Genomic DNA, 19,981 nt, shown 5'->3' on the forward strand with positions numbered 1-19,981 from the left:
GGCTTACTGAGCTGGTAGCTACCGTTAGCTTACGGAGCTGGTAGCTACCGTTAGCTTACTGAGCTGGTAGCTACCGTTAGCTTACGGACCTGGTAGCTACCGTTAGCTTACTGAGCTGGTAGCTACCATTAGCTTACGGACCTGGTAGCTACCGTTAGCTTACTGAGCTGGTAGCTACCGTTAGCTTACGGAGCTGGTAGCTACCGTTGGCTTACGGAGCTGGTAGCTACCGTTAGCTTACGGAGCTGGTAGCTACCGTTAGCTTACTGAGCCGGTAGCTACCGTTAGCTTACTGAGCTGGTAGCTACCGTTAGCTTACTGACCTGGTAGCCATTGAAAGACAAGCCGGGGTTTCTGGACGGACCGCTGAGATCCAACAGGTCGGAGGAAGTGAAGGAAGACTGGAGAGAGGAAGTGAAGCAACCAGAGATCCATCAGGAATAACGCAGCATTTCAGCACTCAAACCACAGCAGAAGGTATCAGAACCAGAACCCATGCAAGAGACCGTACAATATGTCCTCTGCCGTCTCTCAGCATGCAGCATGCTGGTTAGCCTGATTTCAGGTGAAATGCTCTGAGTCATCAGCTTCACACGGTGCCATTAGAGGAGAAAACACGACACCAGAACCAGAACAGAACCACGAACCGGCTGCAGGTCCAGTCTGGACGATCGGGACATCCTGCTGTCATCGCTCAGCCTGGAGCTCTGAGGCCAAACAGGGAAACACGGAAGACCCTGAGAAAACAGTGATGCTGCGGGCTCCCCAACCACCCAGAAAAGGCGGGAATCACCATGGAGACCGAGGACCTGAACAACCTCAGCATCGCTGAGCCGTTAGAGCCGATCTGTCGACGGAGAGCCGACAGGTCGGAGCAGAAAGGAAGGAAGAGAGTCGATAAAATCCTGATTTATTTGGTTTAAATGTTGAAATGAAGCAGCTCAGCTTCCCGTTTCTGCTGCCTGTCAAACCGCCTGCTGACGACTCTGTGGTCTCTCTGCGTCGGCTTTAGGGTTTTATCAGATTCACTAATACATCAGTTTGTAGAGATTCACAGCATTCTTCATGCTAATGGGTCACTGAGTTCACTGTGTGATGCCAGCTCCCTCCTGCAGGTGGCAGCGTTTCTACGCAGCCGCGGCTGTTTTAGACCAAAGAATGAAAACGTTTCCTGCTGAATGCGTCGGTTCTTTGTTCTACATGTAGATTTTATAAAGAGTTTAAAGACTAAAAATGTCAGAATTTCTTGCAGACGTTTCTAACGTATCGCCACAAAAACAGCTTCTCTGCATGCGGTTAGCGTTAGCATGTTTTACGTTGTGTTTCCCGTCACGCAGCCACTGACCCTGCTGGAGAGCGCGCTGTAATCGCCATGGCAACCGTTTCTCTGTGAACGACAAACACCTGGTGAGACGAGCAGATCGCTCTGCGTCTCGCTCCGACGTTTCCTCACTCACGTCTCTGTGCTTATGCTTCTTCTTTTTCTTTGACTTCCTGTGCAAAGAGGAACCCTGAGAGGAGGAGAAGAAGAAGAATCACAGCCAGGAAGCAGCAGGACACGAGGACAGAGCCCCTCCCCGGCTTGTTTCTGGGTTCAGAGAACCGTCTGACTGAGCCGAACCCAAAGGGATCCGTTATTCAGCAGCAGAAACATTCATTCATTCACCATCTACAGGGTGAAACCATGCAGGTGCTGCGCTGCCAGCTGATTGGTCGCCTGACGCTCCTGTCACCGCCTGATTAACCTGGTGGCGCCGCTTCCGCCCCCTGCTGGCCGCCCCCTGCTGGCCGCCCCCTGCTGGCCGCCCCCTGCTGGCCGCTCTGGCGCCGCTTCCGCCCCCTGCTGGCCGCTCTGGTGACGCTTCCGCCCCCTGCTGGCCGCTCTGGCGCCGCTTCCGCCCCCTGCTGGCCGCTCTGGTGACGCTTCCGCCCCCTGCTGGCCGCTCTGGTTTCGGTCCGCCCCCTGCTGGCCGCTCTGGTTTCACTTCCGCCCCCTGCTGGTTGCTCTGGTTTCGGTCCGCCCCCTGCTGGCCGCTCTGGTTTCACTTCCGCCCCCTGCTGGTTGCTCTGGTTTCGGTCCGCCCCCTGCTGGTTGCTCTGGCGCCGCTTCCGCCCCCTGCTGGCCGCTCTGGTGACGCTTCCGCCCCCTGCTGGCCACTCTGGTGAACACATGAGCTGAAACTGATGGTTTTATGGTTTCATAATTATAATGCGACTTTAATCATCTGCTTTCTGCGTCCAATGGAGCGAAATGGAGAGAAAATGGCTGAAACATAAAGTTTATAGCAGATCAGCTTCTGCTGCACCAGCTGATTACAACACAAAGTCTTATTTTCAGAAACTAAAATGCTAATAAAGTTTAAATATTACAAAAATGAATAAATGCGAGAATAAAATTGTAATAATATTTTAACGAATCCAAACAGCTGCAGCGCCCCCTGCTGGCCCCTCCAGACACGCCCAGCCAGACGGGGAACTGATGACATCATGCCACGCTCTGCCCGGTCAGAACCAGAACCAGAGAACTGGACCGGTCAGAACCAGAGAACTGGACCGGTCAGAACCAGAACCAGAGAGCTGGACCGGTCAGAACCAGAACCAGAGAACTGGACCGGTCAGAACCAGAGAACTGGACCGGTCAGAACCAGAACCAGAGAGCTGGACCGGTCAGAACCAGAGACGGTCAGAACCAGAACCAGAGAACTGGACCGGTCAGAACCAGAACCAGAGAACTGGACCGGTCAGAACCAGAACCAGAGAACTGGACCGGTCAGAACCAGAGAGCTGGACCGGTCAGAACCGGAGAACTGGACTGGTCAGAACCAGAGAACTGGACCGGTCAGAACCAGAACCAGAGAACTTTATCGGTCAGAACCAGAGAACTGGACCGGTCAGAACCAGAACCAGAGAACTGGACCGGTCAGAACCAGAATGTTCCTGAGTTTCCATGTTAAAACCAACCAGGCAGAATCAGTGACTCCGTCTGACCGACAGACCCACAATCAGAGCAACCGGGTCAAACCGGGTCAAACATGCTGGGTCAGCCACAAACAATCAGAAGGTCAAAGTTCAACGGGGCCTCACCCCTCCACCATTCGCCCCCACAGAGACGACAGAAACAAGTTGATGAAGAACAAGATCATCAGACAGGAGGTCCGTCTGGTTCCGGGAACCAGGAGGTCCGGCTGAGAAGTCAGAGAGAGAGAGCGGTACTGACCCGGACGCTGCCGCGGCTTCCCACCGACATCCGTTCATCGTCATCAGAAAGCTGTGGAGAGGAAAACGACAGGATCAGAAATGGGTCGGGCAGAACCACGGGCCGGTTCTGAGAAACCCTCTGGACCCGACCCGGAACCACACAGCAGGAAGAACTGGGTTCAGTTTGAAACGGTTCAGGAAACAGGAAGAGGAAACAAACCGTGTGGAGCCGCGAAGAACGAGAAAACCTCTCACTGTCCTCCTGCAGGAGGAAGAGGAGGAAGAGGAGGAAGAAGAGGAGGAAGAGGAGGAAGAGGAAGAGGAGGAAGAGGAGGAGGAGGAGGAAAAGGAGGAAGAGGAGGAAGAGGAGGAGGAAGAGGAGGAAGAGGAGGAGGAAGAGGAGGAGGAAGAGGAGGATCAGTGAAATGTATTGAAACTTTCCTTCTTCAGGCCGAGTGATTGATTAACATCTGATGCATCCAGCAGTTCGGCCCAAACGAAGCAACCAGACCCCATGCTGCTCTGACATCATCGCTGCTCTGACATCATCGCTGCTCTGACATCATCGCTGCTCTGACATCATCGCTGCTCTGACATCATCGCTGCTCTGACATCATCGCTGCTCTGACATCATCGCTGCTCTGACATAATTGCTGCTCTGACATCACCACTGCTCTGACATCATCGCTGCTCTGACATCATCGCTGCTCTGACATCATCACTGCTCGCTCGGCTCCTGCTGGACGTTTTCTCTCCTTAAAGAGGAGCTGATTTGGTAAGCATGGGACAACATGGCTACAAAGCTAGCTGCGCTAACAGTAAAGCGCTAACTGCAAACATTAGCTCTGCTAACACTAAAATGCTATACCAACGCGGTTTTTAGCCAAAAGCTAATGCTACAGCACTAAAACCAAGCAGGAGTCAACGACTCAGCGTATCGCCCTCTACAGGCTCATCTTGTCATTACAGCTTCCTGTATGGTTTGTGTTTCAGGAAAAGATTCTGCGGAACAAACTTCACTCCTGGTTTCAGTTTTATAGTCGTTTTGCTAACTGTTGCTGGTTTTACCTCAATTTTGCCTCGTAGCTCTAAAGCAATGCATTCTGGGTACAGAATATCTGATGCACCACATGAGATAACATGAGGACAGGAAACAGTACTGCTGTGTAAACAAACTTCAAAATAAGAGCATGAATATAAACATCAATTCTGAACTGTAAATAACCAAAAACTGAAACTCGGATGTTGAGATCAGAATTGATCTGGGGAAGCTAAGTGCGCTAAATGTTTTCAAAGTTAGCAATAATGCTAAAGCGGTAGGCTAAAAATTAGCTCCTTTACTAGCGGTTAGCGGAACTGTGCTGCCTGGTGTCTGAAATACCTGTAGAGTCTGTGGGACTTCCTGCTAAAGGCGAGTTTTCCTCCCCGCTGTCGCCACGTGCATGCTCAGGGAATGTTACAGTCAGGGACTCCATGCAGATTATTTTCAGAATAAAGAGCTGATCTGGACGTGTTGCTGATAAACTGCAGGATGAAAATCTGCTAATCTGACCAATAAAAGCGTCCGTCTGTCCAGCAGCAGCGTTAGCGTTAGCATTAGCGTTAGCTAAAGCGATCACTGCATGGTGGCTCTAATCCAGCCAGACCTCCAACTCCTTCAAACAACCGGATTACCATCCACACTCTGACTTTGATTCAATATAATCCATATTTTCCATTTAAGGGATTAACGGGATTATCAGGAACTCGGCACAAACAAACTGTTAGCAGGTGCACAAACTTTTAGTGTTTTTAGTCCCAATCTACCATCCACTGCTCAATGTCTCCCCATTTACTGTCGGCCCGCTCCTCTCGGGGATCCAGACCATAATACTTCTGAAAGACGGGAAACGAGGGCAAAGGTTAACGAGCGGCCAGGTTTCCACGGCAACACAGAGAGATATCTGGAGGGTCCTACCTTCTGCACCTGGAAGATCTGCAAGGAGGGAACAGGAAGGAGGGAACAGGGAGGAGGGAACAGGAACAGGGAGGGAACAGGAACAGGGAGGGAACAGGAAGGAGGGAGGAGGGGACAGGGAGGGAACAGGAAGGAGGGAACAGGAATGAGGGAACAGGGAAGAGGGAACAGGGAGGAGGGAACAGGAAGGAGGGGACAGGAAGGAGGGAACAGGGAGGAGGGAACAGGAAGGAGGGAACAGGGAGGAGGGAACAGGAAGGAGGGAACAGGAACAGGGAGGGAACAGGAAGGAGGGAGGAGGGGACAGGGAGGGGACAGGGAGGGAACAGGAAGGAGGGAACAGGAAGGAGGGAACAGGGAGGAGGGAACAGGAAGGAGGGAACAGGGAGGAGGGAGGAGGGGACAGGGAGGGAACAGGAATGAGGGAACAGGGAGGAGGGAACAGGGAGGAGAGAACAGGAAGGAGGGAACAGAAAGGAGAGAGGAGGGGACAGGAACAGGAAGGAGGGAACAGGAATGAGGGAACAGGAAGGAGGGAACAGGGAACAGGAAGGAGGGAACAGGAACAGGAAGGAGGGAACAGGAAGGAGGGAACAGGGAACAGGAAGGAGGGAACAGGAACAGGAAGGAGGGAACAGGGAACAGGAAGGAGGGAACAGGGAACAGGAAGGAGGGAACAGGAAGAAGCAATGAGAACATGGAGGATGTATCAGGGTCTCTGTAAACCTGGATTCGCACCTGAATTTCTCAGGAATGTGAAGAAACAACGCGGAGCGACCCGAGAGACTCGGTTGGGTTCTGTTGGGTTCAAACCTCCACAGAACCAGAACCATCCTGTGACCTGCTGCATCAGTCATACGGTTTCTGCTCAGCTTGTTCTGGACTTTGACTAGGACATTTTCAGCTGGTCTGTGTCTGGTTTCCTCCATCTTGGTCCAATATCTCTGGACTCGTCTCAGGGGTGTCCAAAGAGCGGCTCGGGGGCCGTTTGTGGCCCGGAGACGATGACGAGATTCTTGTTTTCCTTCCTTTACAGCAGCAGGTTTGGTTTAGAACAGAAAACATGCTGAAGTGTTTCTACGTTTTGGATCCACGATGAAAAACTTCCTACAAAACGGAAACTTTTCCCGTCAGAAGTTTGGAATCAGAGATTTCGGCCCGAACAGTTTGGACGCCGCGATCCAGAAGCAGCTCCGCTGACCGCAGTGCGGCGGCCATCTTGTTTCTAGAGGGAAGAAACGTCAACTCACTGGTTCAGGCCATGACCTTTGACCTGCTAACTGGAGCCTGTGGAGTCGCTCTGGTCAGACAGATGACCTTTAACCCCAGGTTGATATTTATGAAATGATCAACAGGTTATTAAAATAATCTGACCAACAGCAGATGATCAATAATCAGCTCCTGTTTCAATGTTTTCTGTTCAATAAAACTGATTAATTATTAGTTTATTTATCTTTTAATGTTTTTGTAACATAGAAAAAAGGCTGAAATGAAAAACCTGCAGATTGATTATTTCTGTCTGATCGATCAGAGACTCGAGATCAATGACCCAAAGCTGATTCTCAAAGTCAGACCTCCAGAACCGGACCCAGCAGGTTCTGACCCGACCAGCAGGTTCTGACCCAACCAGCAGGTTCTGACCCGACCAGCAGGTTCTGACCCAACCAGCAGGTTCTGACCCGACCAGCAGGCTCTGACCCGCCGCAGCTTTTCCATCGCAGCATCCAGGATTTTAATCCAGATTTAGAGCCGCCCGACTGGACCCGTCTGGACCCGTCTGGACCCAACTGGACCCGTCTGGACCCGTCTGGACCCGTCTGGACCCAACTGGACCCGACTGGACCCGTCTGGACCCGTCTGGACCCGTCTGGACCCGACTGACCAGTAAACCAGAAAACAGCCTGTGGTCTGTCTGAACCGGTCCAGGACCAGGTCCGGTCCTGTAACTGGACCGGACCCTTTCCAGCAGATTAACCTAAACCAAAGCGACCCGGTTCAGCAGAACCAGAACCAGCCGTGAGGTTCTACCGCTCCACTCACCGCGGTTCCCTTCCTGAGCAGAGGGACCCGGGGCCGCGCGCCCAGGGCCGCCCGCAGCCGCCGCCCCGCCGTCCTGCAGGGGTCAGAGGTCAGCGCCCCGGCCGGCCACGACGGAGAGGTCCGGGCTCGCCGCTGCGCCTCGACGGCCAGAGGCTGCTGGGAGATCTGGAGCCATCGCCACGGCAACAACAATCAGGGCTAAAGCGCCGCCGCTAATCTGCTTTAAAACTCGGCTAAAAGGTTTACGGGTCGCACGCGGCCCGGCCCGGCTTAGCCAACAGAACTAATCGGACCTGAAGTGTTTATGGAGCAGAACGCCGTGACCAATAAACTGATCATTGATCAGTAAATCAATAAATGAAATTTATTCTGGATAATATAAAAACACTAAAAGGTGGAAATAAATAAATTCTTGTTTTAAATGAAAAAACATTTTGAAACAGATAAATAATCCTTCTGACGTTATTGATCAACTGATTAATAAACTGTGATCAATAGATGATCAATGTCCCTGAAACTGGAACCAGAGGATTTACAGATAATCAGATTAATCTGATTAATCTGATTATAGTAGTTATTGATGAAGCGCCGATTTTCCCTCCAGCAGTCGAACTTTTTAAATTTCTGACCTTCATCCTGCTGCTCCTCTTCCTCAGCTATTCTTAGCTGGTCATAATCTCACCAACCAGACGGCGACCTGGGCGCGCCGCCGGCCGGAGGGGGGGGGGGGAGAGAGGGGGGGGAGAGAGAGACACAGAGAGGCAGAGAGAAGCAGAGAGAGAGAGAGAGACAGAGAGAGAGAGGGGGGGGGGAGAGGGAGGGAGAGAGAAGAAGAGAGAGAGAGAGAAACAGAGAGAGGCAGAGAGAGAGAGACAGAGAGAGAGAGGAGGGGGGAGGGAGAGAGAGAGAGACAGAGAGAGAGGGGGGGGAGAGGGAGGGAGAGAGAGGGAGGGAGAGAGAGAGAGAGAAGCAGAGAGAGAGAGAGAGAGGGAGAGAGGGAGAGAGAAGCAGAGAGAGAGAGGGATGTTTGTGGATCTAAAACTTTTGGGAAAAAGCTGAAACCACCTCAACATAGAAACTTTTTGCTTAGTTTAATTGTGGAAGTTATTTTTAATTTTGCCGTTTTCATCAAGTTTTTGTAATGTCATATTTGAGAAGCAGCCCAGAGGAGCAGAGTCTCTCTGGAGGAGCAGCAGAGCTGCTCAGCTCAGGTGGGACAATCCGTCTGCACCCGTCGCCTGGCAGCCAGGTTGTTATAAATATAATAATAAGTTAGTTTATCGGGAGCCATGTTGGAGACACAGCAAGCATGAGGAATAACGTCCCTGTGGTGAAACATGGCGGTGGCAGCATCATGCTGTGGGAAGATGGATGGAGATAAACTAGGAGAATCCTGGAGGAAAACCTGCAGCAGAGCTGAGAGCAGGTGGAGGTTCAGCCACCCTGAACATCCAGCCAGAGATACTATGGGATGGATTAGATGGGCCTGAAGACCCTTATGATGGAGACAAACTTTGGATCTGGCGTTCCCTCGCCTGGACGCGGGTCACCGGGGCCCCACTCTGGAGCCAGGCCTGGAGGTGGGGCACGATGGCGAGTGCCTGGTGGCCGGGCTTTTACCCACGGAGCCTGGCCAGGCTCAGCCTGAAGAGGAGACGTGGGTCCCCCTTCCAATGGGCTCACCACCTGTCAGAGGGGCCAAAGGGGTCGGGTGCATTGTGCTATGGGCGGCAGACGAGGACCCTGGCGGTCTGATCCTCGGCTGCAGAAGCTCTTGGGACGTGGAACGTCACCTCTCTGGTGGGGAAGGAGCCGGAGCTAGTGTGCGAGGCTGAGAGGTTCCGGCTAGAAATAGTCGGCCTCACCTCGACGCATGGCTCTGGTTCTGGAACCAGTCTCCTTGAGAGGGGCTGGACGTACTTCCACTCTGGAGTTGCCCACGGTGAGAGGCACCGGGCTGGAGTGGGCATACTTGTTGCCCCCATCTGGGCGCCTGTACGTTGGGGTTCACCCCGGTGAACGAGAGGGTAGCCTCCCTCCGCCTACGGGTGGGGGGACGGGTTCTGACTGTTGTTTGTGCTTACGGGCCGAACGGCAGTTCAGATTACCCACCCTTCTTGGAGTCCTTAGAGGGGGTACTGGAGAGTGCCCCTCCTGGGGACTCCCTTGTTCTACTGGGGGACTTCAACGCTCACGTAGGCAATGACAGTGAGACCTGGAGAGGCGTGGTTGGGAGGAACGGCCCCCCCAATCTGAACCCAAGCGGTGTTCTGTTGTTGGACTTCTGTGCTCATCACGGATTGTCCATCACGAACACCATGTTCAGGCATAAGGGCGTCCATATGTGCACTTGGCACCAGGATGCCCTAGGCCGCAGTTCGATGATTGACTTTGTCATCGTCTCATCGGATTTGCAGCCGTATGTCTTGGACACTCGGGTGAAGAGAGGTGCGGAGCTGTCCACTGACCACTACCTGGTGACGAGTTGGCTCCGGTGGTGGGGGAGGAAGCCGGTCAGACCTGGCAGGCCCAAACGTGTAGTGAGGGTCTGCTGGTAACGTCTGGCGGACGTCAGAACTTCGAACTCGTTCCGGGGGAGGTGGGGGACATTGAGTCTGAGTGGACCATGTTCCGTACCTCCATTGCCGAGGCGGCCTATCGGAGCTGCGGCCGCAAGGTTGTTGGTGCCTGTCGCGGCGGCAACCCTCGAACCCGTTGGTGGACACCTTCGGTGAGGGATGCTGTCAAGCTGAAGAAGGAGTCCTACCGGGCCTTTTTGGCCTGTGGGACTCCAGAAGCAGCTGATGGGTACCGGCGGGCGAAGCGGCATGCGGCTCGGGTTGTCGCTGAGGCAAAAACTCGGGCGTGGGAGGAGTTTGGAGAGGCCATGGAGACAGACTTCCGTATGGCTTCGAGGCGATTCTGGTCCACCATCCGGCGTCTCAGGAGGGGGAAGCAGTGCAGCACCAACACTGTTTATAGTGGGGATGGTGCGCTGCTGACCTCAACTCGGGACGTTGTGGGCCGGTGGGCGGAATACTTCGAAGACCTCCTCAATCCCACCAACATGCCTTCTGTTGAGGAAGCTGAGCCTGGGGACTCTTGGTTGGGCTCTCCAATCTCTGGGGATGAGGTCGCCGAGGTGGTCATAAAGCTCCTCGGTGGCAGGGCCCCAGGGTGGATGAGATCCGCCCAGAGTTCCTTAAGGCTCTGGATGTTGCGGGGTTGTGTTGGCTAACGCGACTCTGCAATATCGCATGGACATCGGGGGCAGTTCCCCTGGACTGGCAGACTGGGGTGGTGGTCCCCCTGTTTAAAAAGGGGGACCGGAGGGTGTGCTCCAATTACAGGGGGGTCACACTCTTAAGCCTCCCTGGTAAGGTCTATTCAGGGGTCCTGGAGAGGAGGGTCCGTCGGATAGTCGAACCTTGGATTCAGGAAAAGCAGTGTGGTTCTGGTTCTGGTCGTGGAACACTGGACCAGCTCTACACCCTCAGCAGGGTCCTGGAGGGTTCTGGGAGTTCACCCAACCAGTCTACATGTGTTTTGTGGACTTGGAGAAGGCGTTCGACCGTGTCCCTCGGGGGGCCCTGTGGGGGGTACTCCGGGAGTATGGGGTACCGGGCCCTTTGATACGGGCTGTCAGGTCCCTGTATGACCGGTGTCAGAGTCTGGTCCGCATTGCCGGCAGTAAGTCGGGCTCGTTTCCGGTGAGAGTTGGACTCCGCCAAGGCTGCCCTTTGTCACCGATTCTGTTCATTACCTTCATGGACAGAATCTCTGACCAGCCGAGGTGTTGATCCGTTTTGGTGGCCTTAGGATCGCATCTCTGCTTTTTGCGGATGATGTGGTCCTGTTGGCTTCATCAGATCGTGACCTCAGCTCTAATGGAGCGGTTTGCAGCCGGGATGAGGCTCAGTGCCTCCAAATCCGAGGCCATGGTCTTGAGCCGGAAAAGGGTAGAGTGCCTTCTCCGGGTCAGGGGGGTCGTCCTGCCTCAAGTGGAGGAGTTTAAGTATCTGGGGATCTTGTTCACGAATGAGGGAAGAAGGGAGCGGGAGATCGACAGGCGGATTGGGGCAGCGTCTACTGTGAAGCGGGCGCTGTACCGGTCCGTCGTGGTGAAGAGAGAGCTGAGCCAAAAAGCGAAGCTCTCGATTTACCGGTCGATCTACGTTCCCACCCTCATCTATGGTCATGAGCTTTGGGTCATGACCGAAAGAACGAGATCCCGGGTACAAGCGGCCGAAATGGGTTTCCTCCTCCGCAGGGTGGCTGGGCTCTCCCTTAGAGAGAGAAGCTCGGTCATCCGGGAGGGACTCAGAGTAGAGCCGCTGCTCCTCCACGTCGAGAGGAGCCAGTTGAGGCTCGGGCATCTGGTCAGGATGCCTCCTGGACGCCTCCCTGGTGAGGAGTTCAGGTCCCACCGGGAGGAGGGGAGACCCAGGACACGCTGGAGGGACGATGTCTCTCTATGGCCTGGGAACGCCTTGGGGTTCCTGGAGGAGCTGGAAGAGGCTGGGAGGGAAGTCTGGGCCTCTTGAGGTTGCTGACCCCACAACCCAACCCCGGATAGGATAGGATAGGATAGATAGATAGATAGATAGATAGATAGATAGATAGATAGATGGATAGATGGATAGATGGATAGATGGATAGATGGATAGATGGATGGATGGATGGATGGATGGATGGATGGGCTAAAATGGCCTAGTCAAAGTCCAGACTGAATTTCACTGAGAATCTGTAGGAAGACGTGAAAACTTCAGTTTTCAGATGTTTTCCATCCAGCCTGACTGAGCTAAATTTAAATTCATGCCACACTTTTCAAATTGTTGCTATTTTTTTGTCACATTAAATCCTGAACCAATCAGAATCCTGGAATCAGACGGAGCAGCATTGTCACAACATGATGATTTTATTGAGCCGTTCCTGTAACAAACAGGAAGTTCTGGGATCTGTTGTGTCTCGGGTCATAATTAACAGGCTGTTGGTTCTGATCGACCCGTTACCTCTTTCTGCTGCCGCTCCAGCTCCTTCATCCGGATCTCCCGTGCTTCGGCCCGGGCCGCTCGCTTCGCCGCCAGCCTGGCCTCCGCCTGCAGAGAGAGAGAGAGACTGGTGAGAACAGGGGGGGCCGGGGGTAACTGGGGCCATGGGGGGGTAACTGGGAGCAACTGGGACCGACTTTGATTGGCTGGGCCGGGGCGCTCGGCTTCGTGTTTTAAACTTGTTTCTGTTTTTCTCCTCTCTGCAGAACCCAGAGACTGTTTCCCTTAAAAGGACGTCTCAGAGAGAGAGAGAGTGTGTGTGTGTGTGTATGTGTGTGTGTGTGTGTGAGAGCATTTCCTTCCTCTCTCTCTGTGGTCGGTGGTTTCAGCCGCTGGGCTCAAGGCGGTGGCTCTAATGCCTCCACTAATGCCCCCGCCCCTCTGCCCTTCTACCCCGCCCCTCTGCCCCTGCCCCTCTGCCCCCGCCCCTCTGCCCCTGCTCCTCTGCCCCCGCCCCTCTGCCCCCGCCCCTCTGCCCCTGCCCCCGCCCCTCTGCCCCTGCTCCTCTCCCTCTGCCCCTCTGCCCCTGCTCCTCTGCCCCCGCCCCCCTGCCCCCGCCCTCTGCCCCCGCCCCTCTGCCCCTGCCCCTCTGCCCCCGCCCCTCTGCCCCTGCTCCTCTCCCTCTGCCCCTCTGCCCCTGCTCCTCTGCCCCTGCCCCTGTGCCCCCGGCCCTCTGCCCCTGCCGGACCAGTGAGGCGTTTCTCACTCAATCGGCTGAAAGCAGAGCTGAGATAAAAACCCGGCTTCGTCTGGTTCAGTCATCCTAACTTTGGTGTTTCCGTTTCTGTTTAAACTTTTAACTGAAGTTTCTCCTGGTTCAGTTCTTCTGTAACCTCCAGACGGCCGATGGTACCGAGCCTGGTTCTGGTTCTGGTCCTGCTGGAGGTTTCTTCCCGTTACCGGGGAGATTTCCTCTCCACTGTTGCCCCCTGCTGGTCAGGAGGAGTGATGCTCTGCTGGTTTTCCTCAAAACAAACATTTTATGCTAATTTGAACAATGAACTTGATGCTCTGATTGATAATTAGGATAAATAAATTATTGAAGTTAAATTTTTTTTAATAAAATGCATCGAGACAACATGTGACCTGGTGGCGCTATTGAAATAAACTGATTTGAATTTAATTAGTAGTGTTCATTTCTAGCTAATGGGTTTAGCTCCTGCTAGTGGAGTTAGCTCCTGCTAGTGGAGTTAGCTCCTGCTAATGGACTTAGCTCATGCTAGTGGAGTTAGCTCCTGCTAATGGACTTAGCTCATGCTAGTGGAGTTAGCTCCTGCTAGTGGAGTTAGCTCCTGCTAGTGGAGTTAGCTCCTGCTAGTGGAGTTAGCTCTTGCTAGTGGAGTTAGCTCCTGCTAGTGGAGTTAGCTCATGCTAGTGGAGTTAGCTCCTGCTAGTGGAGTTAGCTCTTGCTAGTGGAGTTAGCTCCTGCTAGTGGAGTTAGCTCATGCTAGTGGAGTTAGCCCCTGCTAGCACTGTGAACAGTAGTCCACTAGCCGATCATTCTAGCTTGTTTCAACAGTCGTTAGCGGCCCTTGAACACTTTGAGCAGTTTGTCTCCTTCCAGATGTTTCGTTTCCCTCGTTAGCTAAACGCTAGAAGGTTTAGAGGCTAACTGCCTCCAGTCGACTGTAACCTGGCCACAAAATTGGCCCAGAATGCTTTGCATGCAGGTGATAAAACGGCGACCTCTGTATGTGAAAAATATAATACAGACAGTTTTTGATGTAATTATCTTTTTTTACATCTCACAAACAACCTTTAGATTAATTAGAAAACTATAACACATTTAGTCATGAATCATTTAAGTTTCAACTTCTGAAGAACCACAGAAGAAGAACACCAGGTGGAGTCGTGCCATGATCTCCCAGCAGCACCAACACCAGTCACTTTAACCCGAGTTTACAGCTAAATTATGGCTAAACATGTTAATATACGGCGGGACATTTGGTAGTTCTCCCTGTGCATGGTGGTCCCTAGGCGTGTGTGTCTCTGTGCTGCCCTGTGACAGACTGGTGACCTGTCCAGGTGACCTGTCCAGGTGACCTGTCCAGGTGACCTGTCCAGGTGACCTGTCCAGGCGACCCCGCCTCTCACCAGAAACGTTAGCTGGAGAGGCAGCAGCTCCTCCTGACCCACTGAGGATGGATGGACAGTTTTCTGTTTATTAAAACGTCTCATTCTGCAGAACGAAGCAGCGGTGAAGAGCCGCCAGGCGGCCGGTGATCAGCGCTGCCTTTCATAGCCTCCATGTTGAAGAGCCTGATAAAGACCGACCTCCTTCCAGTCACACGCTGGACTAAAAATAGAAACCTGAGGCCGACTGCAGCTGCTGGAATGGGGAGTAAACGCTCGGCAAATATTTTCTTAAGTGGCAGCAGGAACAATGCAGTAAACATGCCATCATCATCATCATCATCATCATTAACTCTCTTATAAACTCCCAACATGAAGGTGATGCAACTGAAACCTGCAGCAACATGTAGAAACTCTGACGATGTTTCAGTCTGGCTCTTCGTGCTTCAGCCTGTTTGGAACCTGAACAGATCCAAACTTCATGAAGGTCATCAGGTCAGAGAGAGAATTAAAGCTTCAACTAATGAAGTCAAACTGTGGATCAACCTGATCTGATCCTCATTTAACCTCCAAGCATGAAGCAGGTTTCAGTGACGCTCAGATCCAAACAGGTGAGAGAAAGTAAATACAAACGGAATAAAACGACCCACTTTCACAGTGCAGGAAGGAAATGTACACAGTTTATTGGCTCATCTCTCAGTTCCTCTTATTTAACAAACGATGATGGAAGAAATGAGGCAACAGCAGAAAAGCTGCTTGAAACGTTTCAGTCGTGCAGCAAATCGTTTTCCTCTCATTTGAACATTTATTTAAATTCAGTTTATTTCTACAGTCGCATGTCGCCTCGAGGCTCTTTACTAACAAACTCATTTTATTATTCAATTAGTTTAAAACGTTTTCAGAGGATCCCAGCTGAGCACGGAGCCGTTCACCTGCAGCATTCACTCCTCCTGGCCAGCAGGGGGCGACAGCAGAGAAAGAAACTCCTCTTGAACAGGAAGAAACCTCCAGCAGAACCAGAACCTGATTCAGAACCTGATTCAGAACCTGATTCAGAACCTGATTCAGAACCGTTCAGTCTAAAAACCAGCAGCGGTTCTCAGGATGTTTACCAAAAATATCTGCATTTCTGCCGTCACAGTTTAACGTTTATATTATTTTATTACTTTTACAAACAGTTTTATCTGCTGTGGTGATGAAGATTCAATGCAAAGTCAAAGATTCTTCATTAGTGGTAAATAAACATGAAGCAACTCGACTGGAGAGGCAGAAAGTTTGGGTTGAAACCAAAATCCTGAGGATCTTTAAGCCTCACATTCACTGATTCTGATATATTTTAATCTTTTATTTCATTGCTTCTGTCGGAACTTTAAATATTAGATTAGATTAGATTAGATTAGATTAGATTAGATTAGATTAGATTAGGAGACGACCGACGTTTGGATAAATAAAAACAAGTTATTATGAATTTATGGTTTAAATGTTCACAAGCAGCTCTGCGTTTTCACGTCTCCTGTCATCATGAGCAGTTTACCAGAAAAACCATCCGGTCCTCCAGAACCCGGTCCGGTTCCGGCCCAGCAGCTGGTTGAAGCTTTTCCTCCAGTCCAACTGAAGTCCATCAGTGTTTAGTTTGAGTTTTGACGTTTTTCATCGAATGATGAAAACATGGAGCTAAAGAACAAAGCGAGTTATTGCAGCAACATTCCTGCTGCGGCTTCCTGGTGTCCAACTGGAGGACAGAGAGAGGACATGAGGTCCAACAGGACGGACAAACCAGAACCAGGAAGCTTCCGGACCTCAGCATGCGGTCGGACCGGATCGTCCAGCTGGTCTCCTGAACCAGGAAGCTGGTTTCACCCGTTTCTGATCAGAAAGATGAAGCTATCTGGGCCGGTTCTGCCGCTATTTATACCGACCTACATCGGGCCGAGTTCATCAGAACCGCTCTCATTTAGCAGGCCGGCTGGCTGCCCTCCAGAGGAAACCAGCAGATCAAATCTGTTTGTCTCAGACACACAGGCTGAGCTTTTATTCTGAAGCAACAGGAACGTCAGAGCCAAACGGACCGGCGCCGACAGAAACGAGTGATTTCAGAACCGGCTGCTGGTCATCAACACTGACCGGTTCCGAGTCGCTCTGAAGCTAAAGTGAAAAATGTTTCACTGAAGAACAAGAATTTATTTACAGCAATCCACAAATATTCTTGTGGACCAGCTGAGCGGTTCTGTTAGAGGTTCTGAGTGCGACTCGGTCCAACATGATTTGGGTCCAGCTGGAAATGAACGATATTAAATCTGAACCAACGTAGAAATCGGATGATGTCACTGATTTTGTAGCATTTCAGAGTCTAAAAGAGGAAATCTGCAGTTAGCATCTTCATCAGAGGCATTTGCTCTGCTGGAATCTGAACAAACAGACCAACACGACCGGTTCTGGACCGGTTCTGAGACCCGGTGTGAGAAACAAACCGGTCCCCCGCCCTCCTCCAGGAGAAAACTCCTCCACGCTCAACAAACAGGAAGTAGTTAGCGATAGCAATCTGCGCGGCCGAGCCCGAGGTGATGTCACCCAGAGGAAACAGTCAGAGGCTGCGCTTCCTTTTAAGGAGCCGAGCCGAGCCAGAACCTGAGCGGGTCAGGAAGTAACGGGCGGTTCTGTCAGCCAGGAGTCAAAACGCTTCATGGAGGTTTGATGGGAATCGCTGACGGTTCCAGGAAGGACTGGACCAGTTAAAGATTAGCAGAATGGCTGTTTGTTCAGCCCTGAGCATTAAAGATTAACCGGGCCGGGTCGGGTCGGACCGGGTCGGACCGGGTCGGGTCGGGCCGGGTCGGGCCTGCAGGACTCATCATCACATTGTCCTTCATCCAGATGCGGCTTTGCTAGCCGGCCGCCATCTTGGTTTAAGCAGGAAAAGCTGAAGGGGAATTTGAAGGTCCTGCATCAAACACCCTGCAGTTTTCACACTAAAACTTGGACTAGGACAAATTTAGAACACAAAGATCCAGATGCATGAAGCCGTCTGTTGGCTCACCTTCCCGTTATTCATCCCAGTTTACAGCTGCTGGTCATAAATACATATTGATGTAAACTAGTATAAATACCCAGAAGTCTGCTGCCACATGACGCAGTAACCATGGCAACGGCCCCCTGTGTGTAGCAGTATAGCATTTATAATAATAATAATTATATATATTTTTTAATGGTGGTTTCAGGATGAAATGACCTCGTTATGCATTTCATGCGTTTTGGCGCAGAGACCAACGTTCTTCACACTGGAGCCACGTTTTCACATCCTGGGTTTTTATTCTCCTTATTTTTAACAAGATGGAGGATTTCTGCTGCTAGCGCTAGGCTAGCATGTTAGCTTTGGTTGTGTTTACCCAGAATGCCCTGCGCTGTAGTCCACTTCCTGCTTTTGGAGCAGTCTCTGGTCCGCTTTGTGTTCACATTCAAACTGAACCCAGACCGAGGTTTGGAGGACCAGAGGTCAGAGGTCGACTAGCATTCACACCTTACAACCGAACCGGACTTTGACTAGACAGACGGACCGGAGTCGGGGTAAACATGGCTGGTTTCCCACCTGTTCCCCTCAGGTCTAAATGCGGCAGCAGCTGACCCGTCGGGCCCGTCTATTTTTAAAGCTCTTCAGCAGAACGGGCCGAGTCATCAGCGCCGACATTCCGACCCGTCAGAACCTCAGAGGGAACCGGTTCTTCCTTCAGACCGGCCCAGGTTAATCCCACAGGTTCTGTTCGGGTCTCATGCTTTAGAGCCATGAAGCTGTCAGCAGGAACCCAACAGAACTGAACAGAACCCAACAGAACTGAACAGAACTCGGCAGAACCCCACAGAACCCAGCAGAACCCAACAGAACCCAGCAGAACAAGGGTTATGGGAACCAGAAGAAGCGTCTCCGACGGGTCGGTTCTGAATCTCAGGTCCGTTCATCAGAACTCTGGTTCTTCCTGATTCTGGGTCTTTACCTGAGGAAATGCTTCAGCCTGATGGCGCCGTCTGGGTCCAGAACCGATCAGAACCAAACCGCCCTGCAGGAGAACAAAGCAGCAAAATGCGGCGCCGCCTGGCAGAACCAGAGTCCAACAGAACCCAGAGAGCCGGACCGCAATCAGCTGCTGGTTCGACCCGTTTACAGACAGACTGTCAGTTCTGAACGGTTCTGTTAAACCAGGTTCTGTTTAACGGGTCCGATCTCCACTGAGGACAGAAGGTTCTGAAGAACAAAGGTCCAACAGAACAACCAGAACCACCATCAGACTCCAAACGGGTCAGGAACTTCCTAACAGTCAGAACCTGTCGGAACACGAGCCGGACCCGGCTGCTGGTTCCCTTCACGGCACTGACCCAACAACCCAGACGGGTCAGAACCTGAGCGGTTCTGAGCCACAGCAGCTGCCTTTAAACGGCAGCAGGCGTTCAGCAGGTCTGGGCCGACCCGATTCCAGCAGAACCGACCGGGTCCGGCAGCGCTGAGGTAGAACTTCACCCTCATGTGAAGCTGAACAGATAAAATGTTATTTCTGATCACAGAACCTTCAGAACCAGAACCACAGATCTGCGTCCTGAGAGCAGAATCGGTCCGGTTCCCAGGAACCCAGCACCCAGGGCGGCATCATGTCTGGGGTCGGATTCTGCAGTTTTAGTTGTACGTTTGTTCGTTACGGCGCCCCCTGTTTGTCACGCACTGATTGGCAGCTAGTTTCCATGGCAACTGTCGGCCTCTGTGCTAAATGTGAAGGGATCGTCTCATTTTGGAGAAACTGTGAAAGCGTGGAGACATTTTGGATCATCAGAACCATCAGAACAGGTCAACCAGAACTTTTACTCAGTTCCGTGTGTGACAGACAGGGGGCGCCATGACTCACCAAGAAACACTTCAAAACATTTGAGCTGCAACTGAAATTTTTACCAATTTTCATAACACGTTTTTAAAACCACACTACAGATTTTTAAATAATTTTTAAACAGATATATTAATTAGCATCAGGGCTAACTAGTCACGTGACGTTTTGCTGTAAACACCAGGGGGGCTCTGGGCTCTCGGCCCCCATTGGTGGCCCAGTCAAAGCCCACTCACCTCTCGGGCGATCAGGTTGAGAGCATCGTCCTCCGCCGTGGATTTCTCCTTGTTGGTAGATCGCTTTCGTCCCGTCCCCTGGGTCCCCATGTCTCCGTCTCGGTGTTTGTCTTCTGCAGCTCGGTTCGGTTCGGTTCGGTTCGGGTCGCTACTAATCCGAACCGGGTCGGCCGGAGCAGCTGGAGCCTCTCATGTGTCTCTAAAATGTCAAGTCAGAGGAACCGCGGCGGCTCGGCTCATTGTCACACATCCGGTCTTTCAGTCGCTCCTTCCTGTGTTTCCGAACCGCAGCGAAGTTCTGCTCAGTCCGAGACGCTGCGACCCAAAGCTGCGCTCACACCGACCTCACGGTCCGGTCCGGTCCGTCCGGTCCGGTCCGGTTCGGTCTCTGACTGAAACAAAAGCAGAACCAGAACTTTTCCAGACAGCTGAAGTGACTCTCATCAGTCTGGAAACGTGACGCAGCCGCAGCGGAAGACTCGAACCTGCCGCGCGGTGCCTTCACGGGCCGTCGGAATATTCAGTTAACCACAGTAACGCCGCTAAAACTCACCAACTGGC

At 52.2% G+C, this 19,981-nt stretch overlaps 1 protein-coding gene across 24 annotated transcripts in view; it reads right to left on the reverse strand.

The window, feature by feature from the left end:
* The window catches only part of lrrfip1a (leucine rich repeat (in FLII) interacting protein 1a), a 69,768-nt gene extending 49,787 nt beyond the window's left edge, over positions 1–19,981 (reverse strand). For 2 of the 24 annotated variants that reach the window (XM_081604781.1, XM_081604773.1), the window contains exons 1-10: positions 19,421–19,976; positions 12,208–12,294; positions 5,156–5,173; positions 5,005–5,073; positions 3,419–3,460; positions 3,218–3,268; positions 1,458–1,511; positions 1,346–1,387; positions 648–707; positions 324–401 (exon numbers count right to left, since the gene is read on the reverse strand). In XM_081604781.1, coding sequence (XP_081460907.1) covers positions 324–401; positions 648–707; positions 1,346–1,387; positions 1,458–1,511; positions 3,218–3,268; positions 3,419–3,460; positions 5,005–5,073; positions 5,156–5,173; positions 12,208–12,294; positions 19,421–19,510 — 591 coding nt within the window. In that variant the 5' untranslated portion in view covers positions 19,511–19,976. Of the gene's footprint in view, positions 1–323; positions 402–647; positions 708–1,345; positions 1,388–1,457; positions 1,512–3,217; positions 3,269–3,418; positions 3,461–5,004; positions 5,074–5,155; positions 5,174–7,195; positions 7,886–12,207; positions 12,295–12,383; positions 12,506–19,420 lie in introns of those variants that run through there. The other 22 variants (XM_081604800.1, XM_081604784.1, XM_081604777.1 and 19 more) reach the window with 22 other exon arrangements.

The sequence above is a fragment of the Poecilia reticulata genome, chromosome 2 (assembly GCF_904066995.2).
Source record: "Poecilia reticulata chromosome 2, P_reticulata-male-v2, whole genome shotgun sequence".
Classification (NCBI taxonomy): Eukaryota; Metazoa; Chordata; class Actinopteri; order Cyprinodontiformes; family Poeciliidae; genus Poecilia; species Poecilia reticulata.